This window comes from Dicentrarchus labrax, unplaced genomic scaffold (genome assembly GCF_905237075.1).
Source record: "Dicentrarchus labrax unplaced genomic scaffold, dlabrax2021, whole genome shotgun sequence".
NCBI lineage: Eukaryota > Metazoa > Chordata > Actinopteri > Moronidae > Dicentrarchus > Dicentrarchus labrax.
The window spans coordinates 6,116,222-6,135,991 of record NW_026136713.1 but is presented as its reverse complement, the minus strand read 5'-3'; the positions used below and the strand labels follow the sequence as shown (position 1 = coordinate 6,135,991).

Here is a 19,770-nt window from a genome sequence, read left to right as displayed (position 1 = left end):
ATAGCTCCCCACTTCACATCTCATCCTATGTGATTAGTTCGGTACTTTTTATAGCCTCACACATCTCTTGTTTTCCTGTGAGACACTTCAAAACAATTCTTCACACATAACAAGTAAAGCTACAGGTTTATATAAGAATGGACAAATAGTACACTAGACACTATAGGAGCTAGAAATATCTTAATGAAAACAAAGAAAACAAATTCACCAGTGAGTAATGGAGACACTTTAAGCTTCAATAGAACTACACCGATCAGCCATAACATTATTACCACCTGGGTGGCATTAATTTGAGCTACAGTAGCTCGTCTGTTGGGAAGCCAAGGCTCATTGATGCACGTGCGGGGAAACCACAAGACTGCAGTTCTGGAGATGCTCGCCCCCTCTAACCATAACAAGCCCTTTTCAAAGCCTCAAATCCTCACGCTGCCCATTTTTCCTTCTTCTAACACATCAAGTTTGAGAACCAAATGTTCACTTTCTGCCTAATATATCCCACCCACTGACAGGGGCCTTGATAACCAGATAAGTGTTATTGACCAGTCAGTGCTCATAATGTTATGGCTAATCGGTGTAATGGATTTTTAAGGAAAACTCATCATGATCACCCAACAAACCACAGAAGTTCTGCTCATCTTTAGTCAGTTTAAGAAGTTTTGTCATTGCTACAGCCAAGGACAGTACAGGCAATATTGAAACAACTGCCAAAGCTAGAAGAAGACTCATATCTGTGGTGCCATCTGGTAAACACAGAGCTTCTCCAGATATAGGAAATGAACTGTGGATTGTGGAAGATGGTCAAGATGACTGGAAGGCTTCCACGGAGGAATGTCTTGGGATAAATATATTTGGTGGCTCAGATCGGTCTGTGTGTGATTTATAAATCTAAATAACTTGTAGCACAGATACTTTGTTTGCTGTTCCTGTAATGTAAATACATAAAATATGCCATGCAAGTAGTGACAAAATGTTTATTATACAGTTTCATTGATTTGTTCATCACTTTAACAATGTCCCGTTCTCCTCCCGCAGTGTACTGTTCATTACTGTAAAATGCTCAAATATTGGTAAAAAAAAAAAAAGGATACAGTTGAAAAGTCATGTTTCCTTCACAATCAAAATTGCATAGATTCATTCAAACAAACCCTCCTTTAACATTTTGTTTCTATCATTACATGATTAATCAGACCAGCTCTTCACTACACTTTGGAATTTGCAGTTTCACAAAGGTTCAGGGATCAGGTCTGAAGTGATCATCTATACATAGTGATAAAGACACAGCAGTCAAAACAAAAAAAGGGAAGCAAGGGGAGTGAGAGTTTGTGAAGTGATATAGTGTGACCGTGTACTACTACTGCTGCAGACCACATCCTCACACTCAGGTCGCAGGACACAACCAGGACTCACTCTCACTGTCCCTGATCCTGACGTTCCTTCAGAGCCAGTATGGCTTTTCGGTAAAGATCTATCGGGAGACAGGGTCACCTTTTTAAAATTAAAGCCGTGATTTCATCTTCAGTCCAAATTACTGTATTTGATTTGGAGATGGAAGAAGTGGATGAGGCTCACCAAAGGTTGCAGACAGGTCCACAGGCTGAGAGTAAGCTGCAGGCATCTCCTCTGTGTTGATCTTGTTCTTTCTTTTTACTGTGACAACTTTCTTCTTCTTCCTCTTTTCTTCCCCTTTAGCTATACAGAAGGTAAAGGAAATATTAGAATTTGATTCTTAAAGAGATAATAACCAAAAATATAGGCCGTTAAGATATTAACCTTTGAGCGCCTTCTCGTCGTTGTCAGGTGATAGGATTTCCAGAGTATCTTCTTTCGCCTTCATTTTGCGTTTCGATTTGCCCTTTTTCGGGGGGATCAGGGCACTGCTGGCTTTCTCTCTGTGAGCAGAGTTTTCTTGCTCTCCTTCATTAACGTCACCCTCCTCTTCCTCCTCCTGATTGTTTGCTTCTTCTTGATCCCTTTCCCCATCCTTGACCTTAACCGGCGTCTTCTTCTTCTTACTTGTCCTCAGGTTCTTTTTAAGAGTGGTTTCCTGTGAATGAAAGATGTATGAGTTTAATTCTGCCTCCCACATGTTTGTAAATGGATTTGATTAGATTATAAAACATCGCAAACTACAACCTCAATAATAAACATATAGTTAAATTAATACCTCTCTGATGGTGGAAAGCAACACATTATTATCTTTGTAAATGTAGAGTTTATGGCTGAGTCGCTGTACTGGATTGCATTATTGAATTATTTACAGGTGTATCCAAAAGTGGCCACTGAGTGTAGTTTTTAAAAAAAGGATGCCAAATATTTTCCTAACCTTTTGCAACATGTTTCGAATGGGTTGCAACTTTCCTTCCCCCTTGGACTTTTTCTCCTTGTCTTTTGGCCGATGAACCTGACGCAGATCTGACTTGCTGGATCGCATTCTGAAGTGAGAAAACATTTAACATAAAAGGTCAAAGTGTAGCTCAGATTAAGTAATATATCATGCTTAGGTTTTTGTTTATCTGTACTATACGTTAAGGCCTTTCTTACCTTTCCCCTTTGGTTTTTCTGCGAACTTTCTCTGTTTTCCAGTTCTTTTCCCTCTCTCTTGGTTCCAGAGCCCTCTTGCTGTCCTGGGCTACACGAGTACATAGCTCGGGGTAATCCAGACAAACAGCTCGCAGCAACCAGCGAAGGCCTCGTAGAGTCTTCCTGTCTGACCAGCGTCGCAGGTCCATTAAGGCTGAACAAGGCTCCTGAGAGGGAAAAGGAAAAAGGTCTGTTTCTGTATCCTGCATCTCAACGATTCTGTGCTTGTCTGGTCAGTTTCAGTATCTACAAGAGATTTGTGTTTGTTCAGCACTTACAATATGGCAAAGAGAGCGGCTCTGGTTGACCAGCTTCTCCAGTAATAGAATCTCAATCAGCTCACTTCCCAGCAGAGCGTTCATTTTGTCCTGCTTGTTAGCCAACCTAAAAAGAAAAGGTTTCAGCACAGGCCCAAATTAACCCAGTTATTTCAGTATTTCCCTTCATCAGCCACCAGAGGGCACTGTTTACTCATCCCCATTGCACATAGTGCATCTTACACTTTTAATGTATGTATAAAGTTGAATATAATTACACTAATATGGGTTTTCCTGCCACCCTTGGTTGCTTCAACAGGTCAGCAAGAACCTCCTTGACCTCCTTGATCCTCTGCCTGTCACTGGAGTCCACCACGAAGATGATCCCGTGGGCCTCTCCATAGAGCTCCCTCCAGGCTCCCCTCGACTCCGCAGATCCTCCCACATCCAGCAAGGTGACCAGGTAATTCTCCACTCTCAGCTCATTTCGGATGCAGCCCTGGGTGGGTCCTGCTTCCACGCCATGGGGGACTAATGGGGGACAGGGAGTAAAACACATGGAGATCATTTGTTATGTTTCTTTTTTGAGCTCTTTAAATAATAAATCAGCTTAAAGCCACTGTTGATTTACCTCTTAGCATCCCTCTGATGGACGATGTTTTTCCTGCTTTGTCAAGACCAACCACAAGAACAGTCATTTTCCTGCAATGAAGTATGCACAGTATAGAATTTCATTTTAAGTAACTCATATTTTTAGACAGAAACCAGGAAACCAGGTGGGATCAATGAACTGTACATGGCATGCAAATTCATATTATACAAAACTACCAAAGGAAAAAGAAAGATGTAATTGTGATATAGTGTGTACAGAATGCTCGCTCACTTTGGTTTATATTTTAGGTTCACTTATTTACAGACCAGTTCCTATGAGCAGATAAATGTCTGCACCCAACAACACTAGGATTTAATTGGTCCAATACTGTGAATCTAAAATGTTTAATATGGTTGCTGTTGTTTGTGATTAGGCTGACATTTTTATACATTTCTTTTTCTTTTCATTTGTACCTGATTGGCTCCTGTATTTTGGAGACCCAGGTCCAGCAGTTGCTCATCAGGTTGAACATGTTTACTTGAGGTGAGAAAGGTGTGCACAGTGGCCACCATCTTCTCTGGAACTGGTACCTGCGAACAGATGGTCAACCTTAGTATGAGTCATACACACACACACAAAAATAGGACCAGTCGGTTGAGTCACTGCGGGTCATGGCCAGGACCAACATAAAAATGCTTTGTGTCTTCTGTGGGTTTAGGAGACTTTTCAGATGGTCAGGTATCAGGTCAATGCTTTGGCTGCCAAGTGTTGATTCCCAGAATATAAAATTATCTGTAATCTAGCCCTCTTCAGCTCATATTAATTTAACATATTTTCTTCTTTCGTTTCTTGGATCAATAATCAATCAGAACCAACCAACCAGACCAAAAAGTGTATCTCTGCAGTCAATCTAACTAAAAACATAAATGTTTTCTCAGTGACTAATCTCAATATTATCGTGTATGGTATAAATGATGTGTGAGTAAAATCTTTCTGCCATGTCTAGAGAGAGAGAGAGAGAGAGAGAGTAGTCTGCTTGAGTCTTGTAATACACATGAAGCAGGTGTGTCTGAGTCCATGTGATAAAAAACACAAGCAGATCTTCCAGTCCTTTGTCCAGTGCATCTGTTCAGGCTCCATAATCTGCTAAAGCCAGTTAAGAATGGGCTGCTTGTGCAGTGTTGTTAACAAGCTGACCCATATTTGTTTTGGCTCTAGGAGACAGTGAGGTGATCATCATTTCCAGTACAGTGTAAGCTTTCCACACTTGAAAACAGTATTTTGCACGAGCATCTGAAAGCGCAGCATTTTAGACATTTAGAGGAAGTTAGTATAACAGTGTTGATATTAGCTAGTTAACAATGTTTTTAAATGACAAAGACATCATTTATTTACAGTAGCCTACTGAACACACAAGTTTGAATGTAAAATATTTATGTGTTTGCTCTGTGTGGAGATAAAAAAAAAGAACATTAATTACTCATATATATATATAGTTATAGTTATAGTTATACTTATAGTATATAGTTTTTTTATGTTCCTATTGATTCTAGCTAAGTAACTATATTACTGATCATACTAATATTTATTAATGGGTGTGTTGTTTTTATTTTTATGGTGCGTTTTTAACATCTGAGCAGGGACAACAGATAAAAAATGAATTAAAAAAACAAACATTAGTTGTTGTTATTTTGTTGATAAATAAAAAAAGAAAAATAATATATATATAAATGTACATTTTATAATTTTAAACATTTTGTTGGTTTTGACAAATACCGGATTAATACTGGTTACTGGTTAATACTGTTTGTTTTGTTTAAAAAAGGCTAAAGAAAACACAAACAATGCATAACAGTGCACATGGGTGGTAAAATGCAGAGAATCCGTGGATTAAAACAAAGCATTTCAAACCCTAAGTGGACACTAAACTGCTAGTAGATACCGCTGAATGACTAAATCACAGGTAATAGGAGTGAAATTTGCAGAGTTTAAGAGAAATTTAAAGAATACTCACAGAAGCAAGTCTACGTCCATGCATTTGTTTGGGTGCTCGTCTCTACTAACATTTTGCATTCAACAGCTACAAAACTAATCAGGCTCACACTAAGCCTTTGGTCACCCCATGTGGGAGGAACCACCTGTGTAATGTTGTACGGGTATTTCAACCAATCCCAGAGCCCTCTGAGCCAATCACTAGGCCCATTGGATGGCGTGGTTCTTCTTTAACTACAACAAACAAGCTATATATCCTTCCAGGAGGCCTAAATGTGTCTCACGGTGTGATCTGTGACTTGCTGTGATCTTTTTCTGTTGAAGTCTGAATGTGTTAGCATGCAGAGCGTTTGGACAGAATTAGTCAATTACATCATGACAGTGATGACCAGGTGGTGTCACACTTCAATGTATGTGCAACAGGTTTACAGGTATAATTGGAAATAGAGATTGCTACAGGCCTATTTTCTTCTTGTGACGTACATTTTTATTGAATTAGTTGTGGCATGGCGATAATTTCACTGTTATTATGGATTCTAGCTAACTAACTATGTTTCTGATTATACTTATATTTATTGGTGGGTGTGTTGTGTGCATATTTTTTTATGTTTTTATAAGATAGATACTTTATTTTTATTTTTAAGGTGCCTTTTTAACATCTGAGCATCTGAACAGATGAAAATTGAATTAAAAAAACAAACATTAATAGTTGTTTTTCTGTTGATAAATGAGCACTATTCCTGCCAAATAAAAGAAAAAACATATAATAATATAAAATATACATAAATGTATTATTCATTTATACTGTGTGTTATTCAGTGTGGTGTATATTTGAGGTGAAAATACATTTAATAAGTTTATTTATAATAGCACATTCCATACACAAATAAAAACTTTGTTTAGAAGGGATCAATGTAATTATCTAACTCTAAATATTAATTTTCAGGTGCAACATTGGTTCAGTTTAACATTTACAGAGGATCATCATATTACATAATGGTATTAATACAATAATTAAGCCATATTGCAGCATCAGCCACTAGATGGCCTCATATTCACAAGATCTATTTTCACTGCCAGAGGCTGCTGAGCATCTTGAAATCTCTGTAAATAATATAATGGCTCTATTTTCTAGTTGTTGACAAGCTAAGATGAATTTCCACTGCAGCTAAATGTCAGTCTACTCACAGCTGAACATAAATAGTTAGGATTTGCAGCCTCTATACAAACAATCCACAGCACTGGCCTATTTCATATCTTAATGTATATGTAGGAAAATCTAAAGAAAATTGGCAGTGGATTGAGGAGCGAGCAGAGCTTACGCAGCTGTAATGAAATTATGCTTTAAGCGAATAAGACAGCTTTCAGAGACCTGGAACAATGGTTTAATGCGCAGGCCTTATCTCATTATGTCCTTAAACGAACGTCAGTTCAGGCTCTGCCCTCCTCTGCTGAGTAGACTCATCCCAGACTCTGACCACAGCCCTGTGTCAGCTGACACTGAGACACACACACACACACACACACACACACACACACACACACACACACACACGTACACAGTGCAAAAACAGCAGCAGCTGAGGACCACACCCCCATCTGCTCCTGTTCGCCACATTGCAAACATATTTCAAAGACCCCCCAACTGCTGATTTTGCAGTCTGGGCTCCAGCCAGACTATTTTACAGCTTCTGCTATAAAAGATTAATAGTTCAATATATTGGAAATTGTGCTGTGCTGCCTAGAGTTAATTGAGAAGGCCAAAACCGCTATCATGTCTGTACAATTCAATATGAACCTACAGTCTGAAGATGGTTAGCCTAGCTTAGCATAAAGACTGGAAGCAGAGGGAAACTGCTAGCCTAGGCAAAGGTAACAGAATGTGTCAGGCAACCAGCAGAGACAGCACCTGACCAAAAACTAGTCTGATAACACATGTGAGACAGCAATTTGTTGTTCATTTTTAGTTTGGAGTAAACCAACAAGATATAACGTGTTAATTAGAGAGCTTTACAGTTCCTGGTAGGCAGAGCCCCTTTCTAGTCTTAGTGCTAAGCTAAGCTAACCATCTCCTGGCTGCAGCTTCAGTGTACAAACATCAGAGTGGTCTCAATCTTCTTATCTATCTCTCTGCAGTAAAGCAAAATGTCAAACTATCACTTGAGTGGGTTAAAAACAAAGACAGGAAGAACAGTTTATTTCAGTCTCTTAAGAATTTCTAACATAGACAAGCAGTGTATCCTTTCACTGACATGATTGGCTGGTAACATTGTGTAAAGGGCATGTGTGGTGCTCCGTAATGATGTTTCCATCTTCCACTTCCCCTTGGCTCCACAGAGCACACAGCCTCTGCAGTCTGAAGTCACTGACCCACGCCACCGCTTCACCAAACACATGCATTAGTAATGACAAGTCTGCATACACTGTTTTTACCTCCTTCACAATGCTGACGTCACTGATTTAGATGAGATCTGATTAGACGGGAAGAGGTCAGCATGTTTGGGATGAGCTGTGTCAAAACTGCCCCACAGTTCACAGTGAAATATACACAGAACTTGTTTCAGTTTAGTTTTCATTGTTTAAAAATGTTTATTTTCAGTTCAGTTTTTATCAGTTTCAGTATTATATTTATTATAATATGGGATATTTGTCAGGGAGAAGATTTTTTGAGAAGCTCAGAATAGGTGTTAGAATACAAACACAACACTTTGTGAAGGAAACTGACTGACAGTCTCCAGTAAAGACTAAATGCACCGAAGCCTCCTCGTGCTGGTTGTGGTGACATATTTGACCAAATTGACAAAAACAAAAACTGAAGACATTTGCTTTATATTTGTTTTCTATTTTACTTTGTTTTGCAAGTACACAATATCATTTCAGATTTTTATTTTTTATTTTTATTGTGGTTAACTAAAATGTTTTTTCATACTTAATTTTAGTTTTTAGTTTACTTTTAGATATGTAATTATTAATAACCTTGTTTTTGTTTCGTTGTTGAAGGGGAAATTACTGCAATACTAGATTACTGCTGTATACTGGAGATTATTGCTCTTTCAAATAAGTATTTTTTTTAAGTAAAATAAGACAGGACTTACTAAACAACACAGACAGCAGTTTTGCACTGGAAATATTTCGTATGCCACCACAGATTGTGTTTTTCTCATGCACCTTTCAAACAGATACTCCTTGTTTGCATTAGTGGTTGAGCAAACATCAAACTAATTCCTTTCACCCGGGTCACAAAATGTTCATGTCACCTAATGTGCATGTAGCTTTAACAAATGGTAATGTAATGAGAAAATGGCCACGTAAAATGTGAATGAGAAGAGTGACGTTTTGGCCACTGATTCAGTCTGTGTGTGTTTGTGCTGCACCTGTTCAATGGTAGGTCACTATAACAAGGCCAAGTCCGCCCTGCTGGTGGAAACTAAAAATGGAAGTGCAGTGAAACTGATCTCTCTATGCTAACCCTTCTACAGAGCTTCAATTTGAACAGGACAAATCCTGTATGTAATAAAACTACAGTGCGTATCTCAGTGCAGTTAGTTTGGCAGACATAGTGAAATCTAGTAAAAAGCCACAAGGACCTGAGCAAGATACCACATGGATTGTTTACACATTAAGTTATGTTAAGTTGGCAATAAATGACTGTTTTCTTTTTAATTTTTAATCAAAACAGTGTTTTTTTACAGTGTGTATGTCTATTTTTCTTCACCAAATCTACAGTATAGTTATAGTTTTATTTCCAGAGTAGCCTTTGAGTTTGTCTGAATTGTTTATTGTCAATATCTTTGTGTGTGTTTGTGTTTGTTTTTACACGTAAATCCTACCCTAGGACAAGTAATATCTTTAGTGATGACAGCTTTATCTTATCTCGTCTCTAATCTCTCTTACTTTGAAGGCAGACGCCTATCACTTCCGGCGTCGACCCGCGTGTTTCTGGGTAACTTGACGCAGACGTTGCGCTGACAGCGCTGGTAAAAGATCGGAGACTCGACCCGCCTGCAGCCGCACCAGTCCTCCAATATACGGAGACTCCCAAACCCTCCCAGAGCCAGCGGCCAGGACTGTGGAGGACCCCTCACTGTGTGTGAGAGAGACCGGGAACAACAACAGGCTCACTGAACCCCCCCACAGGAAAACCGGACTCGGACGATGAGTTGTTTTGTTACGGACTGGAAGTTGTAGCCGATGTTGCGGCTGATATCACAGCGGGCAGAGAGGTGGTTTCGTATAGATTAAACAGGGTGTGTAACGCCACGTACGACTTTATATCGGACAATAAAACTAAAGCTGCCGGTGAGAGAGAGAGAGAGACAGAGAGGGAGACACACACAATGTGAACACCGGCGATGATCAACTTGGTGGAAAGTTGGGAGAGACGACGCATCAAAAAAAACAAATTAAATAAAAGTGATGATTTCTTTGTTTTTGAGCGCAGTGCGGCGACTCCAGTCCTAACAATCGCCTCCACATTGCTCCCCGCGGTACAAAAACCTTAACTATCATGTGCGAGGTGACCATGGAGGAGCAGGAGAGGGACATCTCGGACATAGACCCGCAGGAGTGCTCCTCCTCGGCGGTGGAGAACGGGGTCATGCTGGTGGTCAGTCACAGCCGGGTCCAACCTCCCTTCAGCGTCCTGCTGGCCACCGTACTCTACTGCGCGGAGTTCGTCACCGCCGCGGTTGTCTGCAGCAGGTACCACAAATCCGACGATGTCATCTGGATGGGTTTCACCATCACCTTCATGCTGCTGCCCGCGGTGCTCATTCAGCTGGCCCTGACGTTCATCCACAGGGACCTGGGTCGGGACCGGCCGCTGGTCCTCTTCCTGCACCTGCTGCTGCTCGGACCCGTCATCAGGTAGGTGAGGGTCGGGGTGGTGGGGGGCATGGTCAAAGGGTAGTTCACTACAAGGTGGTACTTTTGCATTAGTCCTGGTTGTTTTTCCACAGTACTTAGAGTTTAAAGGTTTTCTGCCAGTCAGTGGTTGGTTTGGTTTGTGGTAAACACAACAAAGTTTATTTTATTTTTAAGCTTTGAAAAGTCATGTCTGGAATTTTTCACTATTTTTCAGTATTGTCCGTGTAAATATTATTATAATTATCATTACTTGTGCATGTAAGAGCTGCAGAAAATTTAACGAGTTGGCAACTATTAATAATTCTTTAATAGTTTTAGTCATTTTAAATTGTAGTATTTCCTTGTTCCAGCCTCTCAAATGTGAGGATTTAATATTAATGACAATAAAGTTAATATATTTGGGGTTTTTGACAAACCAAAGTTGAAGATAAGACCATGGACTGTGGCGAAAGCAAGAATTTAAAGTATTTTCTGACATGTTGGAGACAAGAACAGAACGGTTGTATCCTGACTTTTTCCTGGTGTCAGTGAACCAGATCATGAGGAGAACAACCGAACACCAAAGGACACAAATCCAGTGAACTTTATTCATCTAGCCAGCAGCTTGGACTAAAGATCAATACTAGAAAAACCTAAGACCACGACAATAACCCCAGAACTACTCGACCCATCACACTTAGGGTGGGGGCTTATAGAGGACGGGGAGCAACATCAGCAGGAACGGAGGCGCAGACGAGGACATGGAGCTACTTATTGGTTAAAGCACCGCAGGCAATCAATATACTGGGGCCAGTATGGTTATTAAACCAGCAACTATCTAAGACTATCCTGTTCTATGGTTCTGAGATGTGGTAAACAAATGCCTACGCTACATCCTAAAGCTATGGTGGCCCATCAAAACTATAAGTGAGGGAATTGTGGAGGATTACCAACTAGGAAGACCTCCCATAGGGGCTCAGTTGATTCACATCCTTTCCATTCTCATTGAACTAGCGGTGTAAATACAGATTAAATGGATTGTATCGATTCTCAAAAACACTGCATTGATTTTTGGGTTTAAACCACCAAACGGTCACACAGCAGTGTTGTTAAGTGAAGACTGTGATAAATACAAATGCAGATCACACTGTTCTGGTTGCATATATCACCATATATTGAATCGTAACCCTTGTATTGTGTTACGTATTGTATTGCCAGATTCTTGCCAATACCCGGCTCTACATCAAACCATTCACTGACCCCTCGTGTCATGTGTCTCCTCTCCTTCTTTGTGTGTGTTTTTTATTTGTTTTTTTCCCCTTTAATTTGTCACCTGTCCATAGCTACCACAATACTACCAAGTGGAAATGGATAGGAAGGACATTAATAATATCATAAGACAAACCCTGGACTGTAATCCACAGGGAAATAGGAAACAGGTTCAGCTGAAAAACACCTGGAGACATTCCACGCTTCAAGACTTCAAATCAAACCAAGCTGGCAGGAAGCAAAAGTCCAGGCCTAGAGAAGAGCTCTGGTGGACGCCCTGTGCCCCTAAACGGGGTAAACAGGGTTAATAACTGGATGTGCAACTTCAACTTTCATTCACAGTGCAATTAAGAGGATACATAAAAGCCTTTTAAAGAATCTTTTGAGATTCAAAGTGATGGATCTAAGTTAAGATGTAGGATGTTGGCTAGAGCCGAAACCATTAATCAATTAGTTAACTGAGAGAGTAATCGGAAACTATTATGATAAATGATTAATAGTTTTCATAATGTTTCAAGCAAAAACTGTGAAGACTGATTCCAATCTCTTAAATGAGCGGATTAGCTGCTTTTCTTTGTCATATATATATATATATAATATTTTTGTGGTTTTGGAGATTTGATCGAACAATACAAGACATTTGAAGATGTCACAAGATGACTGTGATGGGCATTTCCTCTCTCTCAATCAATAATGAAAATACTTATAGCCTTAATCCTGACTGACTTACTCGGTTGGTCAGTCAGCATCGACCTGTTGCAGTTCATCAACTAAACTTTAGTAACCACATTCATTTGCTACGATACAAACAGCCTCTTTATTTTTTGCAAGTCATTAACTGAAACACACTCCAGATGGAAAGGCTGTCCAGTGAGAAGAACAGAAGGATTGACTGAACATAACAACCTCCCACATTATCTACAAGGTTGAATATGGATAGACGTCATATAGAAGCGTGCTCATGTCCTCGGTTGAACCAACCCCCCCGCAGTCAAAACTCTAAAACCCGTCTGTCAAATGACTCCGCAGACCTGGCACCTGCCCCAGTTACACATCTTTTCACATTCATGGCTTGTACACCACTCAGTTGTATGACCTCATCTCAGGATTATGGCAGCCAAAGGCCTCAGTGCTGCAGACCACTGATCTGGCCTGGTTGGCTCAGGAGGAGAGAGACAGAGAGAGAGAGACAGAGAGAGAGATGTTTGTATAAATTATTATTATTATTGTAAGTTGTTCATTGTATGTATAAACCACTGTCTTTCTCACTGTACATATGACAATAAACCTCTTGAATCTTGAATGTTGCCGGAAAAGCTTCTAGAAATAATACAGCTTGATTTTATTCTTGGACATCAAAGCAGTGCAAAAAACAAACCAGAAGCAGCAAATAAGTGTTCTCCTAGAGGATGCAGTGTTTTTAAAAAAAGGTTTAGAGATGGATGCTTGTTGACAGAGGTGTTCTGTTTAAATACAGTTAAATTGCAGTTCTGAGTCAGTCGGTCACGGCTGAGAGACCTGTTTGACAAACTGTGACTCATGCAGCAAGATGTAGGCGGAGACTTGTGTGTTAGGTTCTCTGAAATTCAAATCTACACTTGATACTTTCTCTCCCTTTCTGAACTTTGATTTGTCAACAGTGAACCCAGAGGGGTTGCTCTGAATTTACAGTTCTAAGCGTTACTTGAAGGGTGTGTTTCTTTTTATAGGGCAAGAAATTCCACCTTCAGCTCCGTGCAGGTTACATGCTTCAGGAAAGAATGCTGTGCCGGGGAAAAGTGTTGCTAAAAGGCATATAAATAACTTTATTTGTGGCTCAGCTTTCAGTGCAGCCTATACTAGTCTTAACATATTTCAGAACAGGTTTCAGATATAAGGAAAAGTATGCAGAAATATGCTGATAAATGATCAATGAAGCTCTAGCTACAGATAAAACACGTGAAGGGCTTTGTAGATCCATTCAGAGGCCAGGAAATGATCTTCAATGCTAACAAAACAGATAAGTTTACAAGGCGCACATGATTTCTGCTTTAACAGTTGTGATAAATGCCATTTCAGCCAAAAGTGCTTTTACAATTTAACACGTACATAGAGGCAAGACCTTTCTGTAACAGTGCTTCATGCAGATTTTCAGTTCACACAGTTAAGTGGACCAAGGTCAGGCGCAGGTCTGTAACTATCTATTAACACAATAAAGATAAAGTCACACATGTAATTACAGGAAACATCACCAGCAGCTCCAGAGTCTGTTTCTGTTCACTCTGCAGGTAGTTTTCAGTGATATGGCCTGTAGCTCTGAAGTGTTGTTTGAGAATGCATTGAGTCATTGTTGTATTGATTTTTGATGAAGATTTTTATTCATCATCATCATTAATAGCAGAACTTAGATTACTGTAGATATGTCAGTATTAGTGTTTATGTCTGCTGAGTCTTACAAGTGAAAAAAGTCTGGGGGAATAGAGTTAAAAAGACGTTTGCCAGATCTCTGTAGCTCCTTCCTCAGCTTTGGTTGAGGTTAGCAGCTCTGGGCTACATTAGCTGCTTCTTGCATATTTAGTTGTGCAGTACGCTAGAATGTGTGTGTGCAGCACACAGGGAAGTCCCCACTCCCTACACTAGTGACGATAACACTCTTTAAGTAACCTGGTTAGTTTCAATTACATGCAACCAGCAAACCGACTCATGAACGACTCTTTTGGTTCTGTGTTTGTTAATAATTTGACCTGTTGTCAGAACCAAAGTGTAGGATTCAGTATCGGTACAAAACTTCATTACAGTCCCTCTAGTTGTTGTTATAATATTTCAGTTTGGACTGAGTATCTACCGGACAGACATCCACAGAGCCACGCTGCTGCTACAGTAGCATGGCTAAAAACGATCTTGGATTGTCCCTCTGAAAAAGATAAGCTGCTGAAACCAAAAGCATTGTTATCTGTCAGCTACATACAGTTGTTTGTGATCCTGTACACATCTACTTCAAGAATGCTTTGTTCCTGCCAGTGACTTAAAACAGCCGTGACCCATGAATCAGCTTTTAATATCAGTGCTAATGTGAGCTTTGTAAAGGCTTCGTGCACTTATGATCCGTTACACTGAGCTGTAACGTCTCTTATAGTTTGAATGATGCCAGAAAACAAATACTAGGATTGTTCTTACAGAACATTTCAATCTGTTCTGCCCTGCGCTCTCTTCTTCTGTTTTATTTCAAGCTCTTATTATTCCACACTGTGCTTCTGTAAACAGGCTCTTCTTGGCTCAGATGGGAGGTTTCCTGTGTGACTCGGGGATGGTGTAATTGCTGATCTTGTGGCTGCACAGTTGAACACAACACGGCCGCTATCAGAAATTTCAACTCACATTTCTTTTTTACAGATAACTAAGTATAAGTCTATTTTTGTGAAACCTTGTTTTTGTTGTTTTGAGTCCACCAGAAGATAGTGTGACACAGTATCCCACACAGTCAGTATGTCAACCTTAAGGACGGGGGGTGGGGTTAGCTGACACAGGATAGACCTTGTCTTGACTTGTCTCTTTGTAGTATGTGATCATGCTCCCAAAGCAGGGACAGAACTACATAATTACTCTGTCAGCTTGGACCAGTCTCAGCATGTAGAGCTGCTTGTTTTGTGTCTCTTTGTGTTTGAAACTCTCCACACTCCGATGAGCCCGATGGGGTAATCCTGAGCGACCATGTCTTACTAAAGAGCTTTTGAAAGAATTTCCTGAATGCTCTGGTGCCAGTCAGAGAATACCAGTGTTTTAGTTTGTCACAGAGATTTCTTGACTTTTTTTAAAGCCAGTTCCTCTTCTTTCATGTGGTGTTTGTTACACCACACTGCTGTGTTCACACACTGAGGGAACATGTTGCATGTTTAGACTGCAAATACAGAGCAATAGCCTGTGTTTCCTTTTTATAAATCCATAAGATGCTGCCCTGGAAGTCAGCATATTGATTGTCTGGGCTAATGCATTCATCAGTAATGCTGTTTTTTCCCCCCCTCTCTCGTAAGTGAAATTCAGTCTGCCTCTCAGTCGCTTTACAGAATCCTAAGTGCACGCTGGCTCGAGTTCAGTACCCTCATACTGCGTCCTCAGCCCATTGTGCTGCCAGATTTCCAGTCGAAAAGATGTCAGTAAATCAGGTTTTTGTGCCTTTGCTGTTCTTCTATGCTAGACCTTGTACTCTAAAGCCGAAATGGCCCTCAGCTCCCCATGGCTGTCAGTCTGGGAGTGAATATGCTGTAAGTGTGTGTGCTGGTTTAGTGATAAGAGTGTGCTTCCAAATAACGACAAGCCAGCCTCTAACGTTTGGGTCAAGCACAGTTCAGGGACTTGTGTGGAAGCTTGGCGCTATGCCGTATTTGCACTGTAAGTAAAGAGCACAGTTTCCCCACTAGTGGCAGCTGAAGCCACAATCTAGCATAGTTGAACCATGGGATAGTAGATTCATGTGGGATTCCTGAGGCCTGATGTCCAAAGTTGGAAATTTTGGAGAGAAAGATTACATTCCAGCACAGTGATGTGAGATTTAGTGCTGCAGTGGGAATCCTCAGAGGGCTGGGTTTGTCTGTTGAGCGCAGATGTGCAGCTCTGAGAGTTTGAGGTCAGTTTACATGTATTATTCAGGGATTATAATGGTGACATTTTGTCGTTGACAGGTGGAAACCTTGCACTTCCAGTTTAGGTAGTTTCCTTGTGCAGCTTGAACATTTGGTTCTTTTGTATCATTCAAAAACCACCCAGGAATCATTTAAATGATTTATTTTAATGTGTTTAACAATTACATTTGAATATTTAGTTTCTTTAAAGTTAACAGTATGCACTTGTTCAACAAGAACCTCTGGCAGTGAGTAAAGAACTGTGGTGATTTCCACCCTGTGACTGAACACAGGGAGCATTTACCTTGCAAACATTAAGAGCACCACACCCAGATATTCTCAGTGTATACATTCAGGCCTCAGGGAACTGGGTTTCCTGTCTTCTGGTTGCCCTCTGGTGGATTCTCAGTGTTGTGCTTGTGTTTGTTTAGCTGTGATTTAGAAAGAAACATCTGATTATCCCTTAGGATCCCTAACCTGAGATGACATTCCTGAGATCAATGTTGTGTCCATGGCAAATAACTTGTTTTAAATTCCTCTACTGAAAACAAGCTGCAACAACAAATTGCTGAATATTACCTCTGATGATTTATTCTACTATTATTATTATTCTACTTTTACTCTATTTTTTTAATCACACATTCGCACTATGATGACTAAATGTTAAATGTCATAACATCTTTCTGTTGTGTGCCGTAACTCAAACATAATATTGCACTGCCCTCTGTTGGTGTGAAAATATTACTCCACTCACAGTCACCCTGTATTACATCCTCAGGTGTTTCGAAGCTCTGGTGGTCTACTTCAAGGCGGGTAAAAAGGAGGAGCCTTACGTCACCATCTCCAGGAAGATCAGTCTGAAGAAGGGACAGGGGACGCCCATGGAGTGGGAAATCGGCCAGTCAGAACGCACCCTGGCCACTCACAGAAACGCCTTCAAACGCACCGCAGTCATCCAGGCTTTTCTGGGCTCCACGCCTCAACTGACGCTGCAGCTGTACGCCAGCATCCAGGAGAAATACTTCCTCCCTGCAAGATGTAAGAATGACTGAGGGCTTTGTGCTACTGTTCCACTACTGTTCCACTACTGTTCCACTACTGTTCCACTGTGTGTGTCTTTAAAAGATCTGTACTTTACAGTGTTGCATCCTGGTTTTTGTTGTTGGCAAGGTTGAAATACCTCTGAAATGACCAAATTCTTTGGGGTTGGCAGCGATACTCAGACTATGACAAATCAATCAATCAGTCAATGTCCCTGCCAGTTTTAATGTATGTATATGCAGATTTTAAATAACCTCATATAACATTACTATGATATAGGTAATACTTTCTCTCCACAATTATTAAGGAGCCAGTGTGTAAGGAGATTTTTGAAGATATCAGATTTGTGGAAGAGCTTTGTCATAGCAGACAACAGAAACGCTAGTAAAAGTCAGTGGGTGCAGTGTGAAAGTCATTTACATTAGAACAAGACAGCAATGCTAGCTGCTCTGTAAGGCGGTACTTACAGATGCTAAATGCTAACTTCAGCATGCTGAAAATTTCACAAGCACAATCCTAATATGCTAATATTAAGCAGGTGGAATGTTTAGTTGTTAGCATCTTAGCTTGTTTTGCTAAGTAGCAATAAACCCAGTACAGCTGAGGCTGATGTAATAATTAGTGTTGCAGGTATTTACTTACAGTAAGTGAATACATTTGAATAGATTTCTGTCTAGAATTATGATCAGTTTATGTTGCTAATGATGAGACATTTTTGAAAGGTGCAGTGTTGTGGTGCTGTAGATGTTTATAAGGTGTAATAGATTACCCTCTGTTTGTTTTCACAGGGACTCTGATGATCATCACCCTGATCTCCATCATATACGGGGCTCTTGTGTGCAGCGTTCTGGCCATCCAGATCAGATATGACGACTACAAGGTGCGGTTGCGCCCTGCAGCCTACCTGTGCATGATTGTGTGGAGAGGGTTGGAGATTGCCACCCGGATCACTGCTCTGGTCCTCTTCAGCACAGCGCTCACACACTGGGTGATCCTTGTCGGCTTGGCTAACCTGCTCTTCTTCTTCTTCCTCCCCTGGGCTGAGTTCTGGGCCAAGAAAGGCTCGCTAACTAATGAAGTGGAGAAAAACTTCTCTAAGCTGGGCACCACGGTGGTGCTGAGCATGTTCACGTTGCTCTACGCCTGCATCAACATCTTCTGCTGGTCGGCGGTGCAGCTGGACCTCACCCATCGAGAGCTCATTGAGAGGAAGCAGCGCTGGGGCCGTCTGGCCATGTACTACTGCGGACGTTTTGTTGAGAACTTTGTCCTCATCACGCTCTGGTACTTCTTCAAGTCGGACTTCTACGAGTATGTGTGCGCGCCACTGCTGGCCGTTCAGCTGCTGATCTGCTACAGCCTGTCCGTGCTCTTCATGCTGCTCTTCTACCAGTTCTGCCACCCCTGCAGACGCCTCTTCAAATACAACGTCCACGACTGCCTGCACTGCATCTGCTGCCTTAAAGGACGGGGGGGAGCGAGAGGTGGGCGACGGAAGCCGGCGCCTTCATACTCCAATGCTGCCACCATGGTGCTGGTGCCAGAGGAGCCACTGGAGCTGCTGGACCCACAAAACTCCGAACCCCCCGACCTCACCAGTCAGCTGGGAGAGCGGGAGACGGCTATTGTTGAAGACATGATGGAAGCAGCCTGAGAGGGGCTTTGTGGGGAATTCAATTAACAAACTTAAGTTCTCTAATGTAGAAACACATCCCAGCTGGCGCTGCAGGCTGCACCGCTGGGTGAGACCTCGAGTCCTTTAACACAAAAAACTGAATGATTTTGTGTTTTTTGCGTTCGTGAGGTGATGTGTTAGAGAACAAACTTCTGCTGTTTTCTCTTAAGTGCACAAAACTTTATTCATTCATGGTTCTGAGAGGGATTTAGGTTAACTCCTGATGTCTTTATCAGGGATGATTACGTACACTTAGGGCACCACAAGGCCCCAGTATACCAAAGAATGTAGCATTTCGAGATATGCAGCGTCGCACAAAGGCCGTGTTGAGAGAGCAGCGGTGGGTCAATTACAGGACTGAGCCAGGTGTGCGGGGAAAGTGCCAAGTGTGTCCGAAGTGCCCCGAACGACTGAGCGGGAAAGCCCCCAGCCCCCCAGATTACTTCCTCTCAGGGTTCACACCATGAATATTCCCATTGCACACGTTTGCATCTGCACTTAACAGACATTTAAAAAAAAGAAAATTAAAAAGCAGGAGGGCAAGAAAAGGTCAGAAGAAGAATTTATCTTCCTCATGCCCAACTGCATAAACCTGTTGTGATGAATGCCTTGTGTTGTTCACTGTCCAGTCTGGTTGGCTCGATTACAAAAGAACATGTTTTAATTTGGCAAAAGAAACGTGTGAGAAGTTATTTCCCTTTAGGTGTGTCTTTAAAAATTAACACCACAGTTGATTCATTAACAATACTGACATCAAATTAGCTTATTCTTTATTGAGGTGCATTCACTGTTTGCTTGGGTTTTTTTTTTTTTTTTAAGTTTTGTCTTGTTTGTTCGTTCAGTGCCTTGACTACTACTGTTTTACTTGAATATTAAAATAAAATAATCAGTCTACACATTCATTTTTGCCTTTTTATTTGT

General features: G+C 41.0%; 2 protein-coding genes across 2 annotated transcripts; one reads left to right on the top strand and one right to left on the bottom strand.

Moving 5' to 3' along the window:
* Positions 1-957: 957 nt before the first annotated feature.
* On the bottom strand, positions 958-5,537 carry arl13a (ADP-ribosylation factor-like 13A). Its single transcript, XM_051420322.1, has 10 exons — positions 5,444-5,537; positions 3,903-4,019; positions 3,469-3,539; positions 3,116-3,368; positions 2,859-2,964; positions 2,542-2,747; positions 2,324-2,432; positions 1,771-2,044; positions 1,570-1,689; positions 958-1,465 (listed from the first exon to the last, which is right to left on the bottom strand). Exons 1-10 carry the CDS (start codon positions 5,500-5,502, stop codon positions 1,410-1,412), a joined length of 1,371 nt encoding a protein of 456 aa, XP_051276282.1. The 5' UTR covers positions 5,503-5,537; the 3' UTR covers positions 958-1,409.
* On the top strand, positions 3,161-19,751 carry xkrx (XK related X-linked). Its single transcript, XM_051420321.1, has 4 exons — positions 3,161-3,300; positions 9,323-10,287; positions 16,912-17,171; positions 17,963-19,751. The coding sequence occupies exons 2-4, from the start codon at positions 9,929-9,931 to the stop codon at positions 18,826-18,828; spliced, it is 1,485 nt and encodes a 494-aa protein (XP_051276281.1). The 5' UTR covers positions 3,161-3,300; positions 9,323-9,928; the 3' UTR covers positions 18,829-19,751.
* The last annotated feature ends 19 nt before the right edge of the window (positions 19,752-19,770 follow it).